The sequence below is a fragment of the Procambarus clarkii genome, chromosome 55 (assembly GCF_040958095.1).
Source record: "Procambarus clarkii isolate CNS0578487 chromosome 55, FALCON_Pclarkii_2.0, whole genome shotgun sequence".
Classification (NCBI taxonomy): domain Eukaryota; kingdom Metazoa; phylum Arthropoda; class Malacostraca; order Decapoda; family Cambaridae; genus Procambarus; species Procambarus clarkii.
In genome coordinates, this window is record NC_091204.1 from 19,367,935 (window position 1) to 19,394,566 (window position 26,632).

General features: G+C 48.9%; 1 protein-coding gene across 7 annotated transcripts in view; it reads right to left on the reverse strand.

The window, feature by feature from the left end:
* The window catches only part of Nipped-A (Transcription-associated protein Nipped-A), a 331,196-nt gene that overhangs the window by 81,554 nt on the left and 223,010 nt on the right, over positions 1–26,632 (reverse strand). For all 7 annotated transcript variants that reach the window (XM_045738328.2, XM_045738364.2, XM_045738341.2 and 4 more), the window contains exons 23-25: positions 10,262–10,480; positions 6,682–6,778; positions 6,174–6,382 (exon numbers count right to left, since the gene is read on the reverse strand). In XM_045738328.2, the coding sequence (XP_045594284.1) occupies positions 6,174–6,382; positions 6,682–6,778; positions 10,262–10,480 (525 nt within the window). The remainder of the gene's footprint in view (positions 1–6,173; positions 6,383–6,681; positions 6,779–10,261; positions 10,481–26,632) is intronic.

The following is a 26,632-nucleotide window of genomic DNA, read 5'->3' on the forward strand; positions in this document are numbered from 1 at the left end:
GGAAACGTTGTACTTTTGCGGGGTTTTTCTTTTATTTTTGTTTTGATTTGCCCGGTGTGGCGATAGGACCGCTCGTAGGATTTTGGTGGCCCTCCACTAGGTCCCCGTGCTTGCACACATCGCAGGGGTTCAGCATTTAGTTTGTTTAGTTGGTATCTCTGGGATAACCGGTTAGCAGTACCTCGCCTGGGCTTCCCTTAGCAGTCAGCCTAAGGGCCCTGGAAACCCCCATTGGGGCTCAGTGGTCCTGTGGAGGAAACCTCTGAGTTCCACCTCGTCTTGTGCGAGTTTGAAGGTTGCTCTGTCTCCTTGTCTCAGGGTGACACTCACCGTCTGCCTCCACTTTGCTGCCTGTTGGGGTCAGTGACACCCATGACCCGGAGTCCTGCGAGTGGTGTTCTTTGCTTGTGCTCTATTCACACAGTCCACTGAGACTGATAATTGGGTGCAGGCAGCTTTAGCGTTGCATGCGAGGTTTAGGTTACAGCAACGTGCGAGGTTGGTTGCCTTTCCAGATGCCCCGCTGAATTATACTGGTAGTGAGACTCGGGCAGCTTCGGGGATTGCCCCTTACGGATCGGCGGTGGAGGCATTTGAGCCTGTTCCTCCTGCTGGAGCTTTTGGGTCATGCCAGAGGGCCCCCTTCATCCCCGCTTTTCCGGTGGACTCTGCTTTTTCTCCAGAGGAAGAGGGTTTGGAGGACGGCTCGGCCCCCGGGTCCTGATGTGGAGGATTCTGGGGCTGGGGAGGAGTTGACTTGGGGAGGCCTGGGCCCCACTTGTCCCTGCTTGGGTGTTTGGTACCCTCGGCATGGGGCTTGTTCTTACACGGGGGAGGGGTTTTCCTATCCCCTTCCCTGTACGATTTTGTTATCAGTTCAACTCCTCCTCGGGTTCGGTTCTAAGTTCCCTTGGGTTCTTCAGTTCCCTCCTTCCGGAGGTTTTTTGGCTTCCCGCATCCCACCGAGGAAGGTGTGGGAGGCCCTTGCGGCTTACCTACTGCGAGACCTGGATTATGCCTCGACAATGAAGCCTTCTTCTCTTGAGTTTGGCTCTTTTTTTTCCTTTTTGGGTGCGTTACAAGGTGCCGAGTCTTCCTGGCTGGCAGACTGCCTTTTATTTCGTTAGGACCTTGGCATTCGTTCTGTCGGACCACGCACATGAAAGGCGGGAGTTGACTGCGGTTGTTCAGGTTTACCTGGGGGGTGAGTTGGAGCACCTCAATGTGTGCTTGTTCGCTCCCGTACTTCCTCGTGATGTCTGTCAGGTGCAGGTTCCCTCTCTTTCGGTGTCCATGGTGGCTGAGGATTTGTGCACCCGTGGGCAGTCGGCTTCGGCCTTGCGTTTCTTTTCTCTGCTGGAGCTGTCTTCAGACTGGCTTGGCTAGGATGTACAGGCACTGGGATCTGGGCCGGTGTCCGGTATGTTTGCTTCGGTGGCTCGGGCGTTGGCTACCTTGTTGAAGTTGTTTGCGCCGATTCTGAGGGATGCAGTATCTCTGTTCTTTGCTTCTCGCCTCGTGTGCTGACAGGCGGTGCTCGTCCACTCTTTGGAATCGGTTTGAGCCCTAGCTCTTAAGATTGCTGTCCCCTTTTTTGTCCTTTGCTGTTTGCAGTCTGCGGTGGTACATTTTCTGCAAGTGGCTTCGTCTAGTTGCCGGCTTATGTCGGACTTGTTGGTTCTCTGGGGGGGCCGTGGTGGTACTATCCGGAAGGGTCGTGCCAGGTCTTGGGGTTCCCTCAGTTGTCATAAGTTAGTAGTGTCAGATTCGGGACTGGCACCTCCTGTGGAGCCATCGGCGTCTGGTCGGCGCAGAGATCGCTCTGTGAGTTGGTCGGGCTCTTGTAGGGGTCTTTGGCTGTTTTGCAGGTTGCCCCATTGACAGGGTGATGGGGGGAGGCTCGCGCTGTTTGCTCTCGCCTGGTCCCACGATTCATGGGCATTTCGGGTTGTTTCCTCCAGCCTGCGGTGGTGTTGGGTCACTCGTCCTCCTTCGGGGGAATTGGGGCTGGCAGGGCAGGCCTCTTCTCCTGTGCTCTGTCGGTCTGGTATGTGGCTGGTTTGATCTTCTCCTCCACTCTTCACGTCTGGTCTTTTGAAACTGACAGGAAACCTGTCAGTTTCATATAGATGACAGTATTAAAAATTTCCTGGCGGTCTTTTCAACAATTTTTGTCTCGTCGTAGGTTGTCTGGTTGTTTTCGATTTCTGATCGCGTATTTTTGTCCTTTTGCTCTCTTAGTTGTTCAGGACCATCATCTTATGTCAAATACTATCGCTTTGTATCGTGCGGCGCTGGCGGAGCAGCTGCAGCTTATATTTGGGGTGGATGTCACTTCTGCTCTGTTCCGCAAGCTTTCTCGGGCCTTGTTTCACCAACGGCCTGCTCATGCTCCGCCTGAACCGTCCTGGTCGTTGGACTGGGTGCTCTTTTTTCTCTCTTCTCCTTGCTTTGTGGTGGTCCCCTCGGTTAAGGACTGTTTTTATCTAGCTTTTTTCTTGTCAGCTTGGCCTCTGGGGGTCGGGTCGGGGAGCTTCATGCTCTCCTCCGACTAGGGGATTCTGCTCTTTCGGTCCTGGTGGTCTTTTCTTAGTTTGCAGCCGTCTCCTTCTTTTCTGGCGAAGAATGAGTCTGGTGCTTTCCAAAGGGGTCCTTGGGTTGTTGATGCTTGGTTGGTTCGGCCAGGGATGCATCATGTTTTGTCTGTGGCTCTTCACCGTTATTTGCGTGCCACAGCCTCTGTGGCAGAGGACATGCTTTGGGTTGACCCAGTCTCCCTTTTCCCAGGTTGTCCGCAGGATTATTTGGTCCAGCCAGCCTGCGGTCTTTTCCCGTGCCCACGTCGTTCGTAGTTCAGAGTTCGGCTGCTGTTTTAGTGATATGTTCTGGCCTATCTTCGGGCACAGGGCTTTTGGAGGTTGATTAGGGTCCTGGCTGCACGTTACCTTGTTAATGTTCTTCTCGGGCGTGTATAACCTTGGGAAGCAGGTTGCCGCCAGTTGTCTCGACTTTGAGTTGAGGAGCGAGTGACGACCGCCTACTGTGTGAGTCCCTCTTTTCCTTATCTTTGGTTAGGTAGCTTCGGGGAGCCAAAGATGCTCTCCACAGAAAACCAGCGTTGAATGTAATGAAACGCTATTTTCTGTGTGAGACCCGGAGGCTCCCCGGCATCCCTGCCTCCCTCCGGTCGGCATTTTTTTTGCATTTTTGATATTCAGCCTCTGAACTGGTGAAAGTTTCAGGCGTGGAGGTCTGGGACCCCCCATCCCCCTCCCAGGGAGGGGGGGGGGGGTTGCACAGACAGATGCACGGCGGTTTGTGGTGACATCACGTTTGTTTCCTGGTTTTTGATTGGTGAGTTCTGTTTGCTATTTCGGCTATCGGTTTGCAAGTTTTGACCAGCAGTAGTTTGTTTTAAAATTCCTTCCTTTCTAGGTGCCTGACCTGGTAGATGGCAGACAAAGACTGCTTTCAATTACACAGGGGGGGGGGGGTCTTTAGGCCATTGCTCCTCGTGCTTCTTTTGAGGGGGCCAGGTTCTGGCTCTGGTCCCTGGTAGGCATAGAACTCCTTCGATTGACTGTTGCCACGGTCTAATATATACACATCAGCCCGGTATAGCTTCGGGGAGCCTTTGTGTCTCACCCAGAAAATGGCGTTTAATTATATTCAACGCTGGTTTTCTGGAGGAGCCTCCATGGCTTCCTGTTGCTATCATACCAAGCTTCATACTAAAAGGTTGATTCAGTCATGGAAGTTCTGTATGGCCTACGGGAAGCCAGAGCCAGAACCTGGCCCTACCTCACAGAGGTGCAAGGAGAGGGTGGCAATCTGCTACCCCATGAGAAAGAGCCTCCAGAAAAAAACCAGCGTTGAATGTAATGAAACGCCATTTTCTGGGTGAGACCCGGATGATCCCCGGAGCTTACTAGGCTGATATGCTAATATCAGACTTTGGCATCAGTCATGTATGTGTATGGAGTTCTGTGGGCCTACCGGGGACCACGAGTCAGAACCTGGCCCCCCTTCAGAGAGGCATGGGGAGCAATGGCCTATAGAAACCCCAGTGTGGCTTGAAGCATTCTATGTCTGCTATCGACTGGGTCAGGCACCCAGGAAGGTAAGCATTCCAAAACAAACCTATATTCTGGTAAAGTATTGCTACCACAAGCTGAACAAGTGGATAGAACTCCCCTAAAAAAAACGATCAAACGACCATGACGTCACACGTCGCCGCGCCGCTCAGTTGTTCTTTTAATGCAGAAAAGGTTGTTCTTTTGATGCAGTCTCCTTCTTGGGTGATGTTTGTCACCCAAGCAACATGATGAATCATGTTGCTTTCCGGAGGAGTTCTTGGGATGCTGCTTGGTTGGTCAGACCGGGGGTGCTTCCTTTGCTGTTCGGTTGCAGCTCTTCGCTGTTCTGTGTGTGTCTTGGCCTCTGGGGCTGTGGATGCATTTTGGTTTGCCTGGGTTCCCTTAGTTCCCTCCTTCCTATTCTGGGGTTCGGGTCTCCCGGGTCGTTGGCAAGGTCCTTTCTTTTCATCTGTGATCTTGTTTTTATGTTAAAGTGCATGGTGTCCGCCTCCTGGATCCTTCCCTCTTTTTCTTATCTGTGGTGAGGTAGCTCCGGGTAGCCGACGGGGCTTCCCCCAGAAAACCAGCATTGAATGTAATGTAACGCCATTTTCTGGGTGATTCGCGGAGGCTCCCAGCATCCAGCCCTTCCTCCGGTCAGCGGTGTCTTTCGCGCTTTTTGACATCAAGCCAAAGAACTGAGGGTTTGGTTGCCGGCGGGTAGGTCTGGGGCTCCCCCTTTCCCCTCCCGGGAAGGGGTTGCGCAGACAGCGGCACGGCGACATGATGACGTCATGCTAGTTTGCTAATTTTCGATTGGAGAGTTCTGTCCACTTGTTTGGCCTTCGGTCGCAATAGTTTTACCAGAATAGGGGTTTGTTTTGGGGCGCCTACCTTTCTGGGTGTGTCCTGGTCAATGGCAGACATTGAATGCTCCCAACCACGCGGGGGGGGTCTCTATAGGCCATTGCTCCTCGTGCCTCTCTACAGGGGGCCAGGTTCTGGCTCGTGGTCCCCAGTAGGCAAGAACTCCATGTATTGACTGATGCCAGACAGATATACATATCCATTCAGCCTGGATAGCTCCTGGGAGCTGACGGGGCTCCTCCCAGAAACACTGCCTAAAATGAAAAAGATGCCAAGGAAAACAGGAAAGAGGAGCCAGAGCAATGCGACCACCAGGTAAACACATCAGTAAAGAACTGAACCTGATTAGCCTGGCCATTCCCCCAACGAGGGGGAAGTGGAGTTAACTAGTGGGGGGATCTAGTCTCACAATGTTTTGGTTGTTTCTTTTATTACTGGGGGTTCTTTTGGCATTTTTGGGACTTTGATCACATTTTTAAACCAGGCAGTGTTTTGTTTTGATTCACCTATCTTTCTGAGTGCCTTCTCTGGTGATGTCAAAGATGTGATATCCTTTAAATGTAAAGTGATCATAGGCAACTGCTCTCTACACCTGTCTGAGGGGGGCCAGGTTTTGGTGCGTGGTTCCCGGTAGGCAAAAAGAACTCTGCAACTGTTGACACTAGTTAGTATGGCACTTAATCAGTGATGGCAGCTTCAGGGAGCCGATGGGGCACCCTACAGAAATGCCACTGCTCCATATGTCTTCATGAGGAGGCTAGATTCTGATTCTTAGTCACTGGTAGGTCAGAGAACTCTGTGACTGATGGGATCTAGTAGTATGGCACACTATCAGAGACAGCAGCTTCAGGGAGCTGCAAGGCTCCCCACCCCCCTCAGAAAATTAGAAAACTAAATCAGACATTTATATAATTATGTAAAAATATCTTTGCAGTAACTCCCCCCACGCAGTTGCCGAGACAAGTGCCTCTAAGCGACAAATCACTAGGCGCCTGTAAATTATAAAACTTCATCGCACCATCACAGGCAGTCACATAATTTTTTTTTTCATGACCAGAGAATGCATTTTAACAGTACTAGAAAGAAAAAAGTTGGAGAGAATTCCTTTTCCATGCACTATGGGGTTGTCACATTAAATGGATGTGTAGTAGTACATGGGTTAGGTATCAAGAGTTTATACAATAATTGCTAGATATTACTATTTACATACAATTTTAAAAATAAACAAACCTTTGCAAGATATTTTCTGGACTTTGATTCATTTTGATGTCGTGATGCATGGAGGTAACATGTTATGGCAAACACCCCAAGGTTGGTGTGCGTTGGATCACGGGTAAACAAAGCTTCCAAATAGTCTCCCCAAAGAGCCCAGGCTTTCACCAATGTATCATGAAGCTGGACAGCTGCACTCAGTGCTTTGTTAGCTTCCTCACTGCGACCTGACCATGAATTATGAATGTTTTAGCATTGAAAAATAAATAAATAGTGAAATTTAATAGGCTTAATAACATGCATGTATGACCTGTATAACAGAACATTTTTTTACACCCAGAGTGATCTTTTAAAATAAATACTGTATATAACAATGAAAATTCATGACTTTTAAGAGTTTTTGTGTTGAATTGATGCCTGCAATGTGCCAGAAAGATTATTACAACAGGTCCTGTAGAACCAAAGTGCACATGCAGCAATGAGTTAATGTGAAATAAAGTGTAAAAATTTTTCAGCCCTCACTTACCTAGTTGAGATAAGAACATACCCTTAAGGGCATAAAATTCTGCTGTCATATCCTTGTTGAAAAATTTCAAATTAGTTGATTCAATCACCTCCAGTCCCTGTTGAAATAAATATGGATGGTTAATGACAAAATTAATATTTTTGAATTTTTATCAGAACTAATATAAACAACTAACTAGTTCATTTATTTAAGGTCAGGAAAGGAAGCAGAAACAAAAGGTGTTTTCCAACTCAACATATTTTATTCTATACTAATTTTCTAACTTTCCATGTCTCAGTCGTAGGACATGGTGCCATTAGTCACAGTTCTCATTGGCCTAGCAGGAACCACAAGTCAGAACCTGACCCCTATGAGAGGTGCAGAGAGTAGAGGCACTATGAATTTTTTTTTTTAAATTTATCCATGACTGCCACCACCACTACCAAGACAAGGCACCTATAAGGTCTGTGAAAATTGGTTAGAGATGAAACTGCAGGGTCAAAATAGCAAAAGGGCTCACCCAACAATGTAAACAAATGACCAGAAACTGAGAAACAATAATGAAAATACAGATAAGAGCAGAAGGCATACCATGACACCTCCTACTGTCGCTGGAAGGAAGACAACAGGTGGGACATCATTAAACCAGTCACCTGATCACCAAAGAGGTGATACATTCATATAAAAAAACAGCAAACACCAAGAGCAGAAAAGGTCCAACCAGCGAAGAATGTCACTGGTCTTACCCTCTGAAAGAGGCGGAGCCATGGAAAAATGCCCGGGTTCCAACATCAAACAAGCAGAGATTGAAATTAAGCCTGAGCCAGCCACCAAGGTGTCTGAAGGATCCCCCTTCCCCTGGAGGACTCCAAATGTGTCAGAACATGAAGCAAAAGATAACATGAGGGAAAGAGGTACTGATATATAACCCCATCTCGACCAGTCTAGCTGAAAGGCATCTACAACTAGGGCCTCACTGTTAGGGAATAGCACTGCATATAGAGGAAGACACCGAGACCATGCCGACATGAAGAGATCGATGAACAGGCCTCTGAGCGTTCAACAAAGCCACAGGAATGAGGAGGCATCAGCAGTCCATTCCGAGGAGACAGGAACAAACCAGGACAGGCCATCGGCCAGGAGGTCGGACACTCCCTGAACTTGAATGGTACAGAAAGCCAAACCCCGAGAACCCAGCAGACGAGCTATTTGAAGAGACCAGCTCTAAGAAGAGGAAAGGTAGGTATCAAGAGTTTATATAGTAATTGCTAGATATTACTATTTACATAATTTTTTTTTTAAATAAACCTTTGCAAGATATTTTCTGGACTTTTGATTCATTTTGATGTAATTACCTAAGTGTAATTACCTAAGTGTAGTTACAGGATGAGAGCTACGCTCGTGGTGTCCCGTCTTCCCAGCTCTCTTTGTCATATAACGCTTTGAAACTACTGACGGTCTTGGCCTCCACCACCTTCTCACCTAACTTGTTCTACCACTCTGTTTGCGAAAGTGAATTTTCTCATGTCGTGATGTATGGAGGTAACATGTTTGCCATAAGATGTTAAATATGGCATAACATGCCATATTTCTATTGAAATATTGAACCACTGGGGAATAGTCTAAATGGAACCGGATCACGATCAAAAATCAAATCAAGATGGATGAGGTGATCATCTTCATCATGAGATGAGGTGATCAAAAATCACCTCAAGGTAAGGTATTACAAAGCCCAGTGGAATCTAAACCTTCTGCAGCACCTGCCTCATAGCCTCCAACTTGCAAACCATAACATACTGTGAGCCAAACAAACGGTCGGAGACAATTGATCCTGGCAGGACTGGTGAGCGCTGGTTACAAAACCTCAGCAGATAGCCGAGACATCCATGAAGGTGTCAAGTGTGAGCGGAGGAAGGCGTCATCTTGAGGTTATCTTGAGATGATTTCGGGCTTTTTTTTTGTTTTGTGTCCCCACGGCCCGGTCCTTGACCAGGCCTCCACCCCAGGAAGCAGCCCGTGACAGCTGGCTAACACCCAGGTACCTATTTTACTGCTAGGTAACAGGGGCATAGGGTGAAAGAAACTCTGCCCATTGTTTCTCGTCGGCGCCCGGGATCGAACCCGGGACCACAGGATCACAAGTCCAGTGTGCTGTCCACTCGGCTGACCGGCTCCCCATGGAATCAAATCCTAAAAAAAACAGAAGGGGAAGCCGGTGACGCAGCAGCCAGGGATGGGATCCCCAGATTCCACACCCAGCGACTGTGAGAACAGCAAAAGAGGTTGTCCCCCCCCTCCAAAAAAAAAAAAAAACGAACAGCCTCCAAAGCCAAACTCTGCCCAGAAGAAAGCAAGAAGGGTGAGGTTCAGGCTCCTGCACATCTGCTCGAGCAACCGTCGAGACACCAAGTGCCTGCTCAATATCAAGAGATGGCCGCTTTGGGTGACTTGTCTGCTGAGTTCTCAGGGTTTGGCTCTCCTGGCCGTTCATGTTCGAGGGGTGTCCAACATCCTGGTAACAGCAATCAGGGAATGCATTTTAATACTTTAGCAGTCCAGCTTCACCGAGCACTCCAGACTGTAAACGTTCAGGGCTCCAGGCAGATTGTGGGTAACTCTGTGATGCAAATTTTGTTTACAATCATTTAACGTTTTCTAAATTTGTTGATTTATACTAAATTTAGTGTCAAGATGTTCGCAAATGAATAGGAAGTCTTGTGAATAGATATCAAACCAAAAGTATATTTATAATAGATTTTTATCCTCTCTGCATATTGCAGAACATAAACCATGTGCACTCAATAGTCACACTTAGTAATGCTTAAAATGTTTATAATCATTTGATGTTTTCTCTGTTATTTCTTGATATATAACTATGGTGTCAAAATGTCTGCAAGTGAATTCTCTAAAGAATAGATGCACAAATAAAATTGAATTGATAATAGATTTTGCATGACAGTGATGAATATATGAATGTTCACAAATAGCAATTGGATGATGTGTTTTAGCTTAATTGGAAAGTTTACTGTCAGAGTACAGATGATGTTAAAATCTATCATTGGAATGCGAAAGTGTTATATTAGAAAGAAAAATAATTTTCTGAACAAGGGCTATGAGGAGAGGCTAAAGGTACTATATATACCAAAGATATAGAAGAAATATACCAAAGATAGAAGAAAAAGAGGTGATATGATCACTACATACAAAATATTAACAGGAATCAACAATATTGGCAAAGAAGAATTCTGGAAACATGCATCTTCAAAAATAGGCGGGTCACAGACACGCTAAGGAAATAAAGTTGCTGAAACAAATTAGAAAATTCTCTTTGGGAAACAAAAGTGGTAGATGGTTGGAACAAGTGAGAAGGTGTGGATGCCAAAACTGTCAATAGTTTCAAAATGTCATATGACAGAGAACTGGGAAGGCATGACACCACAAGCATGGCGCTCACCTTGTTCAATCACACATACATTGAACAACTCTTGTTACATCACAGAACCTTGACGTAATGCAACATTTTATCCAAAGCATACCGCATCCCAAAATTTTTCAAATACAGTAACAATACAGTGATGATCAAACAAAATTATCTACTTACTCCCTGCAGTTCATTTTTGCCCATTCCTGTAGCTGTTGCCATTTGGTGATAACATTTGACTTGTTGACGGATCTTCTGGAAGCAATCCACAACTGGGACGGAGGGAATTGTGTGTATCCGTGAGAGGGATTCCAGACACACATTGCTAAGGTTGTGCTTACGAGCAATTTTACCAAAATGAATGATAGCCTGAGCTGATGCATGGACACCAAGCATACTCTGAAAATCAAGACAAATTATGATAAACTACTGTAAACGATATTACTAGGGGTATTAAATGTCTTCAGACTGCTAGTGGGTAAATATTAAACTTACTGTATTCACACATGAAAAAATTTAAATTTTCATACCAAGTCACAAAAATTTAAGCAAATAATAAGCTCGAGCGTGGATAAACCTCACTTAAAAAATGCTAGAAAGGTCCAATAAGCAACTTTTGAAGATTCAACCTCTAGTTTCTATATACTATACTGCCCCTATGATTGGACATTGTATATATTATAATATGAATAATATATTTCGCCAAATTCCTGCACTACAGTACACTATACAATGTATTACAGAGAATCAGTACCACCAAATGCCAGTCAATCATCCATAAACACCACATTACTACTTTATAACACTAACTACATTATGCTCATCCAAACCTGCCATCTTGAGGTTATCTTGAGATGATTTCGGGGCTTTTTAGTGTCCCCGCGGCTTGGTCCTTGACCAGGCCTCTACCCCCAGGAAGCAGCCCGTGACAGCTGACTAACACCCAGGTACCTATTTTACTGCTAGGTAACAGGGGCATAGGGTGAAAGAAACTCTGCCCATTGTTTCTCGCCGGCTCCTGGGATCGAACCCAGAACCACAGGATCACAAGTCCCGCGTGCTGTCCACTTGGCCGACCGGCACCCGCCATACATACACCATACATAGACCGCCATACACATATACATTTAATACATTCAGTCATTCTTTACACATTGAGGCCATCTAGCATTGTTGAGAGTTGCACATTTTGCTCTATTGGCACTTGATGCCCATGTGCACCCATCATCAGCTTTGCATTCTTCTTCTAGTCCTATCCTCAAATTCACTAAAGCACTAGTGACACTAAAGCACTGAAAGGTGGTGTCAGTGGTCAGGGAAGGCAGGTGGTGACAGTGGTGGAAGTTGTCAGGGAAGGCCATGGTGGAAGTTGTCAAGAAAGGCAGGTGGTGTCAGTGGTGGGAGATGTCAGGAAGCATGTGATGTCAGTGGTGGTGGAAGTTGTCAGGGTAGGCAGGTAGTGTTAATGGTGTCCAGGAAGGCAGGTAGTGTCAGTGGTGGAAGTTGTCAGGGTAGGCAGGTGGTGATAGTGGTGACAGGGGAAGGCAGGTGGTGTCAGTGGTAGAGGTTGTCAGGAGAGGCAGGTTGCATTAGTGGTATCCAGCACAAGGCTGCTCTGGCCTGTGTGATCAGCTGACTGGCAACATGTGGCTGGCACTGTTGCTGCCTCAATCTTTCACTCAATCGCTGCTTTTCACCAAATTAGTAGAGAGAAAATTTTACCATTTTGCTTGTTTGTAACACATTGCTCTATCACATTTTGTAGTCAAAATTAAGAATTCATAATAAAGGGAGAAGTCAGTGGTGAGGGGGATTTTATTGGGGGGGGGGGGGAGGAATGGGGAAGTGCTAGCCTCTACCCAGTCAACATTTATAATCATTAATACTGTACTTCTATGTACATTACTTTGTATAATCCTTATTCATATTAATAAACTTATTTATTATATTTTATTATTTACTGGATGTATCTGAGTATGTAATTGTTGATATGAAATAATGTCATGATACTAAAAGCCTGCAGTGAGGCTAGGATTGTTGGCAGACACATTCAAACTAACAGTGTATGCCTGACTTCGTCTGGCCTGAGGCCTGCCTGCTTGATACCTGCTTGATGGGGTTCTGGGAGTTCTTCTACTCCCAGAAACATGTGAGAGTCAAGCCTGACATCACCTGACACTGACTTCCCTGACAGCGCCAAGTCCACTCTGGTTCTTTCCCTATTGACGACCCCCTACAACACCCCCTCTACCTGACCATCAGAGGCCGGCCACCCCCACCCTCGGACCACCGGTGGACCACTAACAACCCACTCCTCTCATCAGTTTGTTGAGAAAATTATGTGATTTTGCTTGACTGGATTAAATAATTCATATATATGAAGTATTTTTATACAAAATTGTAAGTGATTGCTCTAACAAATGACATAGTGAAAAGGAAAAATTTATAATAAATAGATTTTTTCTGAATACTTATATCAAGACTGATACAGTTGACTTACTGAAATTCTGGCCATTACATCATATTTGCAGACACCAATAATAATCACATAGTTATGATTTTGATATGGCATTGTTCACCAATGATTATTCGATCATGTGTCAAGTTCAAAATAATAAATACTTAACAAATAGATTTTTTGTGATTGTTTGTTGTGTATAGAGTACATAGGACCTCTGTTCTTTTCACATTGAGGGGAGAGATAGCCTGGGGCTGAAGGGTAGAACGAATTCCGCGGTGGAACAAATTGGCCTCGCCTCATATAGCTCGTTCAAGCAAGGACACATTATATTACTTTAGAATATTTCAACTAGTTAAATTCAGTATTTAAAAAATCAGTAATAGATACTATAATAGAATTGTTAAAGTTGCCATTTTTTGGATTTTTAGTTTTTCATTTCCTTTTGGGTTTCAATGCTGAAATGTGAGTTGGAGATTCATCTTATAGGTCAAATTTCGTACATAAAGTTTCATAAGGCTCAGCTGTTTCTGAATATTACTGAAAAAAATCAATGTGACTCTGGCCCTTTAACCTTTAGACCGCTAAGGGTATTTTTACCTTCAACACCAACAGGCGCAAAAAAAAAAAAAAAAAACAATCCCAAAAAATTCTTTCGTCTTATAAAAGTGTTCATTTGTGTTCCCTGATCACGGGAAAAATAACAAAATAAATCGAAGGTGGCATATTTTGGCCACAATAGGGTGGGGAAGTCTGGCAAAAAACCAGCGTTGAATGTACAGTAATGAAACGCCATTTTCTGGGTGAGCCCCGGAGGCTCCCTGGAGCTTATCGGGCTAATGTATGTTATGTTAGACCGGGACATTAGCTAAGGAGTTCAGACCTACCAGGGACCAGCGCCAGAACCTGGCCCCTTCAGAGAGGTTTCAGGGAGCAATGGCCCTGGAAAACCCCATATGGTTGGGGGTTTTCCTTATCTGCCATCGACCGGGGTTAGGCACCCAGAAAGGTAGGCGTAACAAAACAAACCCCACATGGTAAGAAACTACAACAAAAACCTAACAGAGAGGTAGAAAACTCCCTACAATCCCAAGGAAACAAGCAAACAAGCAAACATCACACTTTACTGCCGCGCCGATCGTCCGCGCAGCCCTCCCCACCCCGGGAGGGGGAGGGGGGAGCCCCGGACCTACCGCGCCGGCTGCCAAGCTCCAGTTCGGAAGCTAAGCTTCAACCAACGCGAAAAAACCGCCGACCGGTGGGAGGGGGGTTTCCAGGGAGCCTCCGGGGCTCACCCAGAAAATGGCGTTTCATTACATTCAACGCTGGTTTTCTGTGGGGAGCCCCTACGGCTCCCTGGAGCTTCATACCCAAAGAGAAGGAAAAGAAAGGGCTAACCCGGGAGGCGGTCGCCACAAACTCTGCAACGCAAAGCCAAGACAACCGGTCGCAAACCTGCGACCCAAGGCAACAAGAACGCCCAAGAACAGACGCACATATGGATGGGCGGCCAAAAACCTGTGCGACCCACAAATCCCTGCGCCCGAAACGAGCCCGAGACGTCACCAACACAGCAGCAAATGCTGCAAACGTCTGAACAGCACGGCCGCAAAGACAGACCGCAGGAAGAAGGAAAACACTGCGGACGACCTGGGAGACCCGAGCCCTGAAAACAGGGAACGAAGGAACCGGATCAACCACAGTGCATCCCCAGGCATGGTACACCGGCAACAGCAAAAAGCACAACCGGACAACTCAGGACGCACCCCCCGGCCAAACCAAACAAGTACCAATACCCCAAGAACCCCTCCGGAAAGCAGCCGTCTCGACCGTCGCCAGGACAGAGAAAGGCTGCACACCAATAAAGCTACCACCAGTACCAAAGAGGAGGAAACTGAAACCGAAGGGGCTACCACAAACTGAGGGGAAGATAAGAAGGCACCCTGAACAAGGACCAGGATGGCTCAGGCGACTCATGAGCAGGCCGTAGGGGAAACAAAACGCGAGAAAACGTAATAAACGTCATACTGTCTCCAAGACGAAGCTCGCAGGTGGGACACCGTCAACAAAGCCACCAGAACACCATAGAGATGGTGATACCTGCGTCAAAATACCAGACGCGAAGAGCCAAAGAGAAGGCCGAACCAGTCACGGACAGGACCGATTCGGCCTGCTGAAAGAGGCGAAGCCTCAGGAAAAACGCCCCGGGTACGGACACCTATCAAGCAGCGTCTGAAAAGAAGGCCGGGCCGGCCACCATGGAACCATAAGGACTGTTCTCGTGGGAATGGGCTGCAACTGAGCCAGAACCCGAAGCAACAGCTGGACCGGGAGAAGAGGGACAGGTACCCCCCACCTCGACCAGGCCTGCCGAAAGCCTCCACCGTGAAGTCCTCGCAGGTGGGAAGGGCGCCACAAAACAGGCGACGCCTAGACCACGCCGACCCGAAGACGTCCATGGCCAGGAGTCCATAAGCCCAACAGAGCCAACAAAACGAATCGGCGACGACTGGCCAACCCACGAAGAGGAATGAACCGAGACAGCTGTCCACCAGGACGCAGGACACACCCCGGACACGAACCACACGGTTAACCAAACCCCCTGTGGTTCCGGCAAGAACCACCAGAGAACAGTCCAAACAGAGCTGAATGGTAGAGTACCTAGTGACCCAAACCCTCCGAAGCGCAAACCAGACAGCCATGAACACCTGAACCGGGCTGTGAGCCCGACGGACAGACAGACTCCATCAACCTCGGCCGACCTGGTGAGCACTGGTCACAAAGCCCCAGCCGAGAGACGACCCGTCCGTGAACACATCGAGCGAAGGCTCGGGGAGGTGCCAAGGCACGGAACCCGGAAAACCCCAAAGAGGAAGCTGGTGACGCAGCACCAACACCAGATCCCCAGAGGAACCCAAGGAATGCAAGAGGCGGAAGGGGAGTCTCCGTAGGAACCAACCGACGCCGTAGCCAAACCCGACTCCGCGGGCAGACAAGCACGCCGAAGTGCAAACTCCCGCACAACCGCCCAAGCAACCGCTGAGCAACCCGGGACCCCCTCCTGAACAGCCAAAGGCGGGACCACAGCCGCAGTAACACTTCTGGAGGGAAGACAATGAGGGGCCCAAGCGCCTGAAACAAGGCCCAGGTCCGAACCCGGGACGGAAACAGAAGGAAAAACCTCCAGATCACCAGGAAACCAAACCCAGCGATCTGGAAAGAACCATCCCTTGGCGAGCAGACAAGCGGACTGACTGGGAGCCCACTCCAGCCAGTCGTCGAGGTAGGCCAGACACCGAATCTCAGACGCAGACAGGGCACTAAGATCCGGTAAAGATGCAAAGAGTATACAAAGTGCCCTTAACAAAATAGGGACGGCAATAAAAACAGCAAACCTGAAGCCCCACCACCAAAGCATTATATGACAATCATATTAAGACATATTATGACATATGACAATCATTATATGACAACATGACAATCATAATCAAAGCATAATATGACAAAGAGTGCTGGGAAGACGGGACACCACGAGAGTAGCTCTCATCCTGTAATTACACTTAATTAAGTACACATAGGTAATTACCAACCGTGCTAGCCCCAGAAAAACTGGAGAGGAACGTGCCAAGAAGTGACCTGGAGGTCCAGGTCCACCATCTATGCACCCGGCCCTAACAGAATCCGAACAGGAGACAACAGTCCTCCGAGGAGGGCAGAGGATCCAGGGCGCAGACTGAAGTAGTCCAGAAGAACTGCAGACCGGAAAAGCTCATGACTGCAAAGAGCAGACGGGAAGCCCAGAAGGATGGGGCGGATCGACCACGCCCCACGCACCCACGAAGAGGAAATGACGAAGCGCAGGGGAAGAAGCCCACCCCGCCAGCTCTGAACCCCCCCCCAAGGGGGAGAAGCCGTCCTCCGACGCCAGCAGAGGCCGGAAGACAACCCAAAGCGCCCACCAACAGCGGGACCAAGCGAGAGGCAACAGAGCAAGCTGCTCCCCCAGCGCCCAGTCAACAGAGAAGGGAACAGAACCCCTCCCGAAAGAAAAGGACACTACCGAAGTCATGAGGAGAGACTACGGGAATGAAACCACACTACGCTGGAAGATGAAGTGAGGGGCGACCTGATCACCACATTCAAGATACCCAAGGGAATCGACAGGGCTGATAAGGACAGGCTATGTAACACAAGGGGCACACGCACTAGGGGACACAGGTGGAAACCAAGTACCCAAAAGAGCCACAGATAGAATTATTATTTTTTTTTTTTTTTTATAGTGTCAGAATGGGAACGGGAAAGCACTAGGAAGTAATGTGGCGACTCCTCACACAAGTAACGAGACTGACCCCCATACAATGTCACATGTAGACATGACCGAGCCCAAGAGGCACAGGAACCGATACACCTGTTGATGGACGGTTGAGAGGCAGGACCAAGGAGCCAGAGCTCAACCCCCACAAGCACAACTAGGTGAAGACATATATTGTAAAAGCACAAGCCGCCGACTAGTGGCAGAAAGCACTACGCCGGCCAGGCAAAGAAGGCACAAAACTGCATCAAAAGGCCCACCTCGACAGCAAAACCACAAAGTCCCAGCACAACCACAACATGTGCCAAGACCCAAAAAGCTCAGCCTGCAAGCCAGGAAGACCCCGGAACCCCAAAAGGCAGAACCGGGGCACACGAGGAAACAAAGTCCCCTGAACCCACAAAAGGGGGCCCAAGAGGAAGAAACCTCCAGAACGAAACCAAGGAACCCAAAGGAACCCAGAATCGAACCAGGGGGAGCCCAACCACCACATTTGCCGGCGGAGAACACCACTGAAAGGCAAAGCACAGACCCCAGCAGAACGCCCTGGGAAAACGGTCCCAACAGACCGAAAACCGAGGGGCAAGGTGTGGGAGCAAGCATACCAGCCAGGGGCACTGAGCCTAAACCCATAGGCTCAGACCCAAAATCAACACCCAAACGTTCCCAGAGGAACAGGCAACAGCAAGAAAACACCAGAAAAACAAAGAAACGACAATAGGAGAACAAAAACCCTGAAAATTTTTTGAAAACTCACCAGAGACGCTCGCTCGCACACCCAGACGCATGTAAACAAACCGCAACGCCGCCCTGGTGGCCACGCCGTGAAACCGGCAGACGAAAATGGCCGCCAGCAGGGGCTGTGACTGACGCTAAATACACAAAAACACGCCAGCAAATGTGGGAAGCTAGCAGACTGGAAGGGCGAAAAACGCCTCCCAACAGCAGAAAAACCCCTGAAGGGGCAAAACCACCCCAGAACTGCTAGCAGGCAACCCCCACAGCCCCGGGAACCAACAACAGAGGCCCCGGGGCAGAGCCGTCCTCCAAGCCCTCCGCCCTTAAAGAAAAGCAAGAGTCCATGGGAAAGGCAACAAGAAAGGGCCGCTGGTAAGACCCAGAAGCCTTGGCAGGAGGCACAGGCTCAAACCTCCGTCCCCAACCCGAACGGGGCAGCCCCCGAAAACCGCCCGAGTCTCTGCCGCAACTAAACCCCGCCCCGACCCCGAAACCCGCAGACGGTCCGGAGCCGGGAACATGGAGAGAAAGGGGCGAGCAGCACCTAACCAAACGGGGCGGCCACAGGGCATTCGAGTGGGAAACCAACCTAGCATGTTGCAGCAACCTAACCTAGCTTGCAACATGGATGCCACCTGGAGAGTACTGGAGATGCCATGATGGATGCCACCAGGAGAGTACTGGAGAACAAGCAGAGAATCACTCGCAAGACTCCGGGTCAAGGTGTCAGTGACCCAACAGGCAGCACGACGGAGGTAAAATTGGCGACTGTCACCCGGAGACAAGGGAACAGCAACCAATGATCCCGTACAAGACGGGTTGGAACCCGGAAGACACATGCAATGATCCCCCGAGCCCAGACAGGGGTTTCCAGGGCCCGTAGGGTAACAACTACGGGAAGCCCGGGCAAGGTGTTGCTAACCGGTGAAGAAACCCAAACATAACAAGAGGGTAGATTATAGCACTGAAAACCCCTGAGACGTGTACAAGCACGGGGGCCTAGCAGAGGGCCGCCAAACACTACCAGTGGAACTATAACCACCTTAGGCAGACCCCCACCAGGCAAGAAAAATGAAAAACAAAAGAAAAACCCCGCAAAAGTACACCGTCTCCAGAGGCAACAGAAACCGGCCGCCGCTTAGGTGGCAGGCTGCGCAACACCTTGACGCCCTAACCAGCACAATACCAATCCCTATCCAGGGCCAAACAAGGGCCCCAAGCCCCAGCTGGCCCCAAGGGCGAGGCAAATGCCGAGCAGCAAGAACCTCAACGGGAATGGTTCCCGAACGCCCCAGGGAAGATAACCCTGTTACGCAAGGGCAGTACTCACAGGGCGCTTAGGGAAGGCAGCCACTAAGCACATGCAGCCCCGGCACTGATGAAGTACTCCTGGCCACCGCACACCACAACACACAGCAGTGAACGCCACACAAGGCAAGCACCGCCTAGGAAACTGAGGCCAGAGAAGCGTCAATCCCGGTTGACATTAGCGAACGAACTGGAGCTTGGCAGCCGGCGCGGTAGGTCCGGGGCTCCCCCCTCCCCCTCCCGGGGTGGGGAGGGCTGCGCGGACGATCGGCGCGGTAGTAAAGTGTGATGTTTGCTTGTTTGCTTGTTTCCTTGGGATTGTAGGGAGTTTTCTACCTCTCTGTTAGGTTTTTGTTGTAGTTTCTTACCATGTGGGGTTTGTTTTGTTACGCCTACCTTTCTGGGTGCCTAACCCCGGTCGATGGCAGATAAGGAAAACCCCCAACCATATGGGGTTTTCCAGGGCCATTGCTCCCTGAAACCTCTCTGAAGGGGCCAGGTTCTGGCGCTGGTCCCTGGTAGGTCTGAACTCCTTAGCTAATGTCCCGGTCTAACATAACATACATTAGCCCGATAAGCTCCAGGGAGCCGTAGGGGCTCCCCACAGAAAACCAGCGTTGAATGTACTGTAATGAAACGCCATTTTCTGGGTGAGTCCCAGAGGCTTCCCAGAGCTATCCAGGCTGAATGGATATGTATAACTTTCTGGCATCAGTCAAGGTGCATGGAGTTCTTGCCTACCGGGGACCATGAGCCAGAATCTGGCCCCCCTCAGAGAGGTACGATGAGCAATGGCCTATAGAAACCCCCATTGTGGTTGGGAGCATTTTATGTCTGCCATCGACCAGGACAGGCACCTAGAAAGGTAGGTGCCCCAAAACAAACTGCTATTCTGGTGAAAGTATTGCTACCGAAAGCCAAACGAGTGGACAGAACTCCCCAAACAAAAGTAGCAAACTAGTATTACGTCATCACACCGCCGCGCCGAGGAAGGGGGAGCCCCAGATCCTCCACGCCGGCGATCCAACTGGCAGTTCTTAGGCTTGATGTCAAAATACGCAAAAAACACCATCAACCGGAGGGAGGAAGGGATGCCGGAGAGCCTCCGGGACTCACCGAGAAAATGGCGTTTCATTACATTCAATGCTGGTTTTCAAGGGGAAGCTTCTTCGGCTCCCCGGAGCTACCTCACTAAAGATAAGGAAAAAGAGGGAAGGAACCGGGAGGTGGCAACCCAAAAACAAAACCACACACAACATATGAAGCACCCCGGCCAGGCCAACCAAGCCGAAACCCAGGGGCCCCTCCGGAAAACAGCAGACTCAAACCTCACCTGAAAAGCAGGGGACTGCAGCAAACGAATAACCTACTATCAGGACGAAAGTAACAGAAAAACATACCAGAACCGAAGGGGCCACGACAACCGAGGAGAAGAAAATACCCTCCCCCCAGGACCAACGACCAGGACAGCACCAGAAGCGCAAGTAGGCCGGAGGTGAAAAAACAAACCAGACAGCTAGCGGAAAGGAGCAGAAGGAACGGCAATACCGAATGTAAGCGGGAGCGGTCCCGCCAGCGCCGCCCGAGACGAGGCGACAGCACGCGGCACCAATGAACAGTCCCGGAGCAACCCGGAAGGGAAGGATAGACAACCTTATCAGAGACCACAGTACACCCACGCAGTGATAGGAAAACTGGAAGGACCGCCAGGAACTACACACTGCTACCGAGACGAAGAACACAGATTCTTCATTGTTGTGGCACACTACAACGAAGCCACCAGCACCCACACAATTGATGAGAACCTGAGACAAAAAACTCCGAGACACGAAGACTCGAGGGGAAGAACGAGCCAGCCAGGTACAGGGCTATTCCGATTGGCCGATCGGCAAAAAGAGGCGGAGCCGTGGGAAAACCCGCAAGATCGGACACCGAGCAAGAAGCGCCCCGAAGCAAGGCCGGCAAAGGACCAGGTAACAGGAAGAGGCCAACAAGGAAATGAGGACCATGAACTGAAATGTGAGGCGAAAAACAGCAACTCTGCAACCCGCAGGAGCAGCGTAAGCAGTTCTAGCAGGGAAGAAAGACACAAGCGTCACCGAGGTATAGAAGAGGAGAACTATCCAGGACATGTACCGCACAAAAAAAAAAAAAAAAAAAAAGTCCCCGAAAGGAACAGAAAAACAGGAGCCAGGACCATAAACCCAGCTCCACCTGTCCCAACGAAAAGAAATATTAGGGGCAGGAGTGGGTGAACGGAAGCAACACCCACCCACAGACAGTGCAAGCACCTCATATACCACATAACTAAAGACTAAACCTGGAGTACGCAGCACCAGCATGGAGCGCGTACCCCGTCCAGAAAAACTGAGAGGCAAGCCACGAGGCAAGCCCCAGAGCAGAGAGTGCAAGCGACGAGGACAGGCTGCGGGAATGCAACACACAACACGAAGACAGAAGAAGGGGAGACAAGAACACCACAAACAAAATTCTCAGTGAATTTGAAAGGGTAGATAAAGATAAACTGGCGAACACAGGTGGCACACAAAGAAGGGGACACAGGTAGAAACTGAGTACCCAAATGAGCGACAGGGAGAGTAGAAAGAACCCTATCAGTGTCAGAGCAAGTAACAGATGGAAGGCAGGAGCCAGCGTTGTGGCAGAGGCAGACACCAGACACAGTGCCAAAGGGAGAGATGAAAGAGCCCAAAAGGCTCAGGAACCGGTACACCAGTCCAACAACAGCTGAAAGGCGGGACCAAAGAGCCAGAGCACAACCCCCGCAAGCACCACCAGGGGAGGACAACTAGGTGAGGACAAAAATTGGCAGGGAGAAGAGAGTACAAAGAATACCGAGAAAAGATTCAGGTGCCTAAAGACGAAACAAAAGGCACCGAAGACCGAGGCTGCCTCCCACAGAAGAACGAAGACCTAGATACACTGACCAAGGAAGGCCACAGCAAGACCCACGCAAAGTGGCCAAGCAAAACACACAACACCCCACACCCCGCACCCCCACCAAAATCGAAAAACACCACCCGGCCGACAGTGTTGCCAGACCACACAATCTCACCTGCAGAGCGGAGACATGACCATGGCACAACACAGTGGAGCCAAATAAGAAACCAGGAGCATCGCTAGTGGAGTACATCCAGAGATGCGTGCCCAGCAGAAGCTGAGGTGCAGGACAGAGGTGGAGGTGGCGCCACTCTGAGCCACCCCACACCCGTTATCAGGGAAAAGAATTGAGGTGAATTTCCCACACAGAAATCCACAACACCCCCAGCATCAAGGGGCAATGATTGGAGAGAAGACGATCGAGAAGGCATAGAAAATCGTTAGACAGGATGCGGAACACCAAAACACACACTGCCCAAAACAAAACGATCACCCAGGACCTTGCGCCCGAGGTGTGAACCGCACCACCAGCCCTCTGGTTGACGCGGTTCGTACACCAGCCGTATGTACACATATTGCACACACACCAACAAGGAGTATATAACAAATAAGAGGAACGTCGAGACAAGAAGGAGAGACAAAGGGAATACAAAAGAAGGTGAAAGAGAATCGAAAGAAAACAAGGACAACGGAAGAGGACCAACGAGTCCAAGACAGGACTAGAGGGAACCTCACCGGAAGTCAACAGATGTAACAATAATATCGGAAGTATCGAATAGTGTCGCGAACCCTCGAGAAACTTACGGAGGCACATACGGGCCCAAAGACACCCTTGACCAAGGGACATGCAGGGAACCTGATATGGTGGAGCCGAAGGGAACATTATCGCAACAGAACCGCTAAAATGTAAAGAAAAGGGTCAAAGCACCTCCAGGAACAATGGAACCGACGGACCAGAAAGTACAGTACACGGAACCAAACCCAGGGAGGGGTAGACCCAAACCAACAGGAAGGCAGAGGGGGGAAGGAATAAAACCCCCCTCTGAGGAACTGCCAGCCGTACTAGAGGGGTACAAAACCCCGAAGTGGGGCCAAACGGGGCCAAGGCCCTCCAGGAATCCCCTCCCCAACCCCAGAAACCTCCACGGCATGACCTGGGGTGGAGCCGTCCCCCCCAATCTTGAGGTTATCTTGAGATGATTTCGGGGCTTTTTAGTGTCCCCGCGGCCCGGTCCTCGACCAGGCCTCCACCCCCAGGAAGCAGCCCGTGACAGCTGACTAACACCCAGGTACCTATTTTACTGCTAGGTAACAGGGGCATAGGGTGAAAGAAACTCTGCCCATTGTTTCTCGCCGGCGCCTGGGATCGAACCCAGGACCACAGGATCACAAGCGGAGTCGGCCGCTATAAATGTAGAAGACTAGCTGTGCAGTACCACACACCCCCTACAAGTGACGAAAACGATCTCCTACCCAGAGACAAACAAGGGCAAAAAACTCTAGCTGACCCCAAGGGCGGCCCCAGTACCAAGCAGTAAAAGACACAGCGGAGGTAGATCCCAAGGAGACTTGTGGAAGTGGCCCCAAGCCCACAAAGGTAGTACAGGCATACCTCAGAATACGAGTTTAATCCGTTCCTGGAGACGCCTCGCCTTCCGAAAACTCGCATTCCGAAGTTAATTTCCCCATAAGAAATAAAGGGAAATGAATTAATCCGTTCCTGACTACCCCAAAAACCCCACATCAAACTAAATTTTTATACCTAATTTACCTAATTCATCTAAATAAACCTACAAAACTGTGTTCCAGTTATTACTTACCTTGCTGTCGAGTGCTGTAGGCGTATGGAAGATGGTGAGGAGGGGGGAGGAGGAGAGGAGTTACTGTTTGGAAGGGGAGTCCCCTTCCATAATCACATCACATAACCCCATGCCTTGTAACACTATGGATACCACTTCTCTTTCTAAATTTTTCAAACCAGCCCCTGCTTGCCTTAAACTCTTTCTTATCTGCATCACTCGTTGCAGGGGTATTCTTTAGAAGGTCTTTGTGCAACACCCTGGCTTTCTCACAAATAATGGCCTCCGAAACACTATCACCCCTCAACTCCTTGTCGTGTATCCAAATTAATAACAACTTTTCCACTTCTTCAAGTATTTGTGGTCTTTGTGCTGTTAATGTTCTTACTCCTTTTGCCACTTTAGCACCCATAATCTTATTTTTCTTCTTAAGTATAGTGCATATTGTTGATGTGGCTTTGTTGTACTGCCTACAAAGTTCAACAACACGTGTACCGTTCTCATGCTTCCGAATGATCTCTTGTTTCTCCTCTATTGTCATCCTCACATGAGCTTTCTGGCCTTTATCCTTACCACTGGCTTTCTTGGGACCCATGGTGAGATATATAATAACAAATTGTATAGACAAATCACCAAAAATCCAACAAAACACTGAAAATCCGCGAGAAGAATTGATGTGGGGGTAGTCACTGAGCGCGAGACAATGGTAAACTGAGGGGCGGCGGGGCGGAGGGGCGACGATCGCCGAACCACCACGCGCTAGGTCGGCCTGTACGCGTATCAACAAACTCGCGTCCCGAAGTAACCCTCGCCTTCTGAGACAAATTTTTGGAGTAAATACTGCTCGCCTTCCGAAAACCTCGTATACAGGGACAATCGCATTCCGAGGTACCACTGTACTCACAGGGCACCTAGGGAAGGAAACCCTAGGTGCATGCAACCTGAGTACTGTAGAATATCACTCCTGGCTCACACACCACCTGTAGAGACAGCCCACATGACAAGGCACAGAACTGAAACAAAAGTGGAGCCAGAGGCACCCGACTGACCAGTAAACCCATGAGCCAAGAACTGCCAGTTGGATCGCCGGCACGGAGGGTCTGGGGCTCCCCTCTTCCCCCTCCCGGGGAAGGGGGGGGGGATGCGCAGATGGCAGCGCGGCGACGTGAAGACGTCATGCTAGTTTGCTACTTTTGTTTGGGGAGCTCTGTCCACTCGTTCGGCTTTCGGTAGCAATATTTTCACCAGAATAGGGGTTTGTTTTGGGGCACCTACCTTTCTGGGTGGCTGTCTCGGTTGATGGCAGACATAGAATGCTCCCAACCACAAGGGGGTTTCTATAAGCCATTGCTCCTCGTGCCTATCTGAGCGGGCCAGGTTCTGGCTTGTGGTCCCCGGTAGGCAAGAACTCCATGCACCTTGACTGATACCAGAAAGTTATACATATGAATGGATATTCATATGTATCCATTCAGCCTGGATAGCTCCGGGGAGCTGAAGGGGGCTCCCCCCCCCCAGAAAAGATGCGTTGACAGAGCAGTCTCCAAAACGAGGTCTGCTCTGCCCCAGCTGTCAGGCGAGAGTTACCAAAAAGATATTATTACCTAATTATTTCAATGACTGATTTTTTTTCAGTAATATTATTCAATAGTTGTGATATATTTATATAATAAAATGTGTGAAAAATGGCTGAGCTCAAAATTACGGTGTGCATATTAGTGATTCAATTATTATGTTCATAAAACAATAAACAAATAGTTTTGCTATTATTACACTATATACACAGGTTATATATAAGTATCTGCATGTTTTGTTCACCATAACGAACCAATAAGTTGGTACTGTGAGTCAAAAAGCAATAAATAGTGGCCACCACTCACCAGCCAGCCAGCCAGCCACTCGCCACCACTCCCTCCCTCACCTCCTCATTCGCCTACATACTCCTACTACCATACTATTTTTTATTTTATTCACTATACACAGGCATTATATATAAGTATCTACATGTTTTGTTCACCATAACTGTACATCTAAGCTTGTATGGTGAGTTCAGGCAATAAGAGACGTAGCTACACACACAGTTAGCTGGTGGCTGCCGCCCTCACTGGTTCAAGGCCAGACACACTAAGATTTCTCCTTCAACAATACTGTTTGTCGTGTTATTACCCTATATAAACACATTATATATAAGTATTTACATGTTTTATTCACCATACCTGCACAAATAAGTTGGTATGGTACCCAAAGACCATAGTGGCCACCAGTACACAACATGACATGTCATGCAGACGACGCATCTCCCTCACCAAAATGGCGGCTCCCAACATACTCCTATTGCTGTTATTACACTCTATACACACGTTATATATAAGTATCTACATTTGTGTTCACCATAGCAAACCACTAAGCTGGTGTGGTAAATCCAGTCAATAAAAGGTGGCCAGACACAGAAGATGATGCCACCTCCCTCCCTTCATCAGCATTATTCCTCCCACCATGGACCACAGCGCTAAATATCACCACAATCCTGCTATTATCAGAATCCTGGTCAGTTTTATCACAGTCAGGAGTCTTCTGCAATACTATCATCGCTAAATAATAGCATGTACATATATATTTTTACATTTTTTGGCGATGCTGTGGTCACAAGCTGAACAGCGGTGCTGTGAGCTCATGCTGCGTGCTCCAGCCTTGGTGGCTCACTCAGTACTGAGGCTCTCACACCCGGGAATGTTGCCCATGATTTTTTTTCTAGGTGGCGTCTGATAACTATTGGTCGTGGCTGGACTATAGCTGCCCCTATCCCTCGCGGGGCATATAAAATCGTGCGCTAGAGCCTCAATCATCTATGAATGTATTGCGCGGTTTCGGTCAAGTTACTCCCATTGTCTATACAGGTATATGTATTGTGCGGTTTAAAGGTTAAGGGCCATGTAAACTTTATTAGATATTGCTGATACTCTACTACCACTTTCATATCACAAAGAAATCATAATGGAATGATATATCAATGAAAATCATTTGAGGCAATGGAGTGA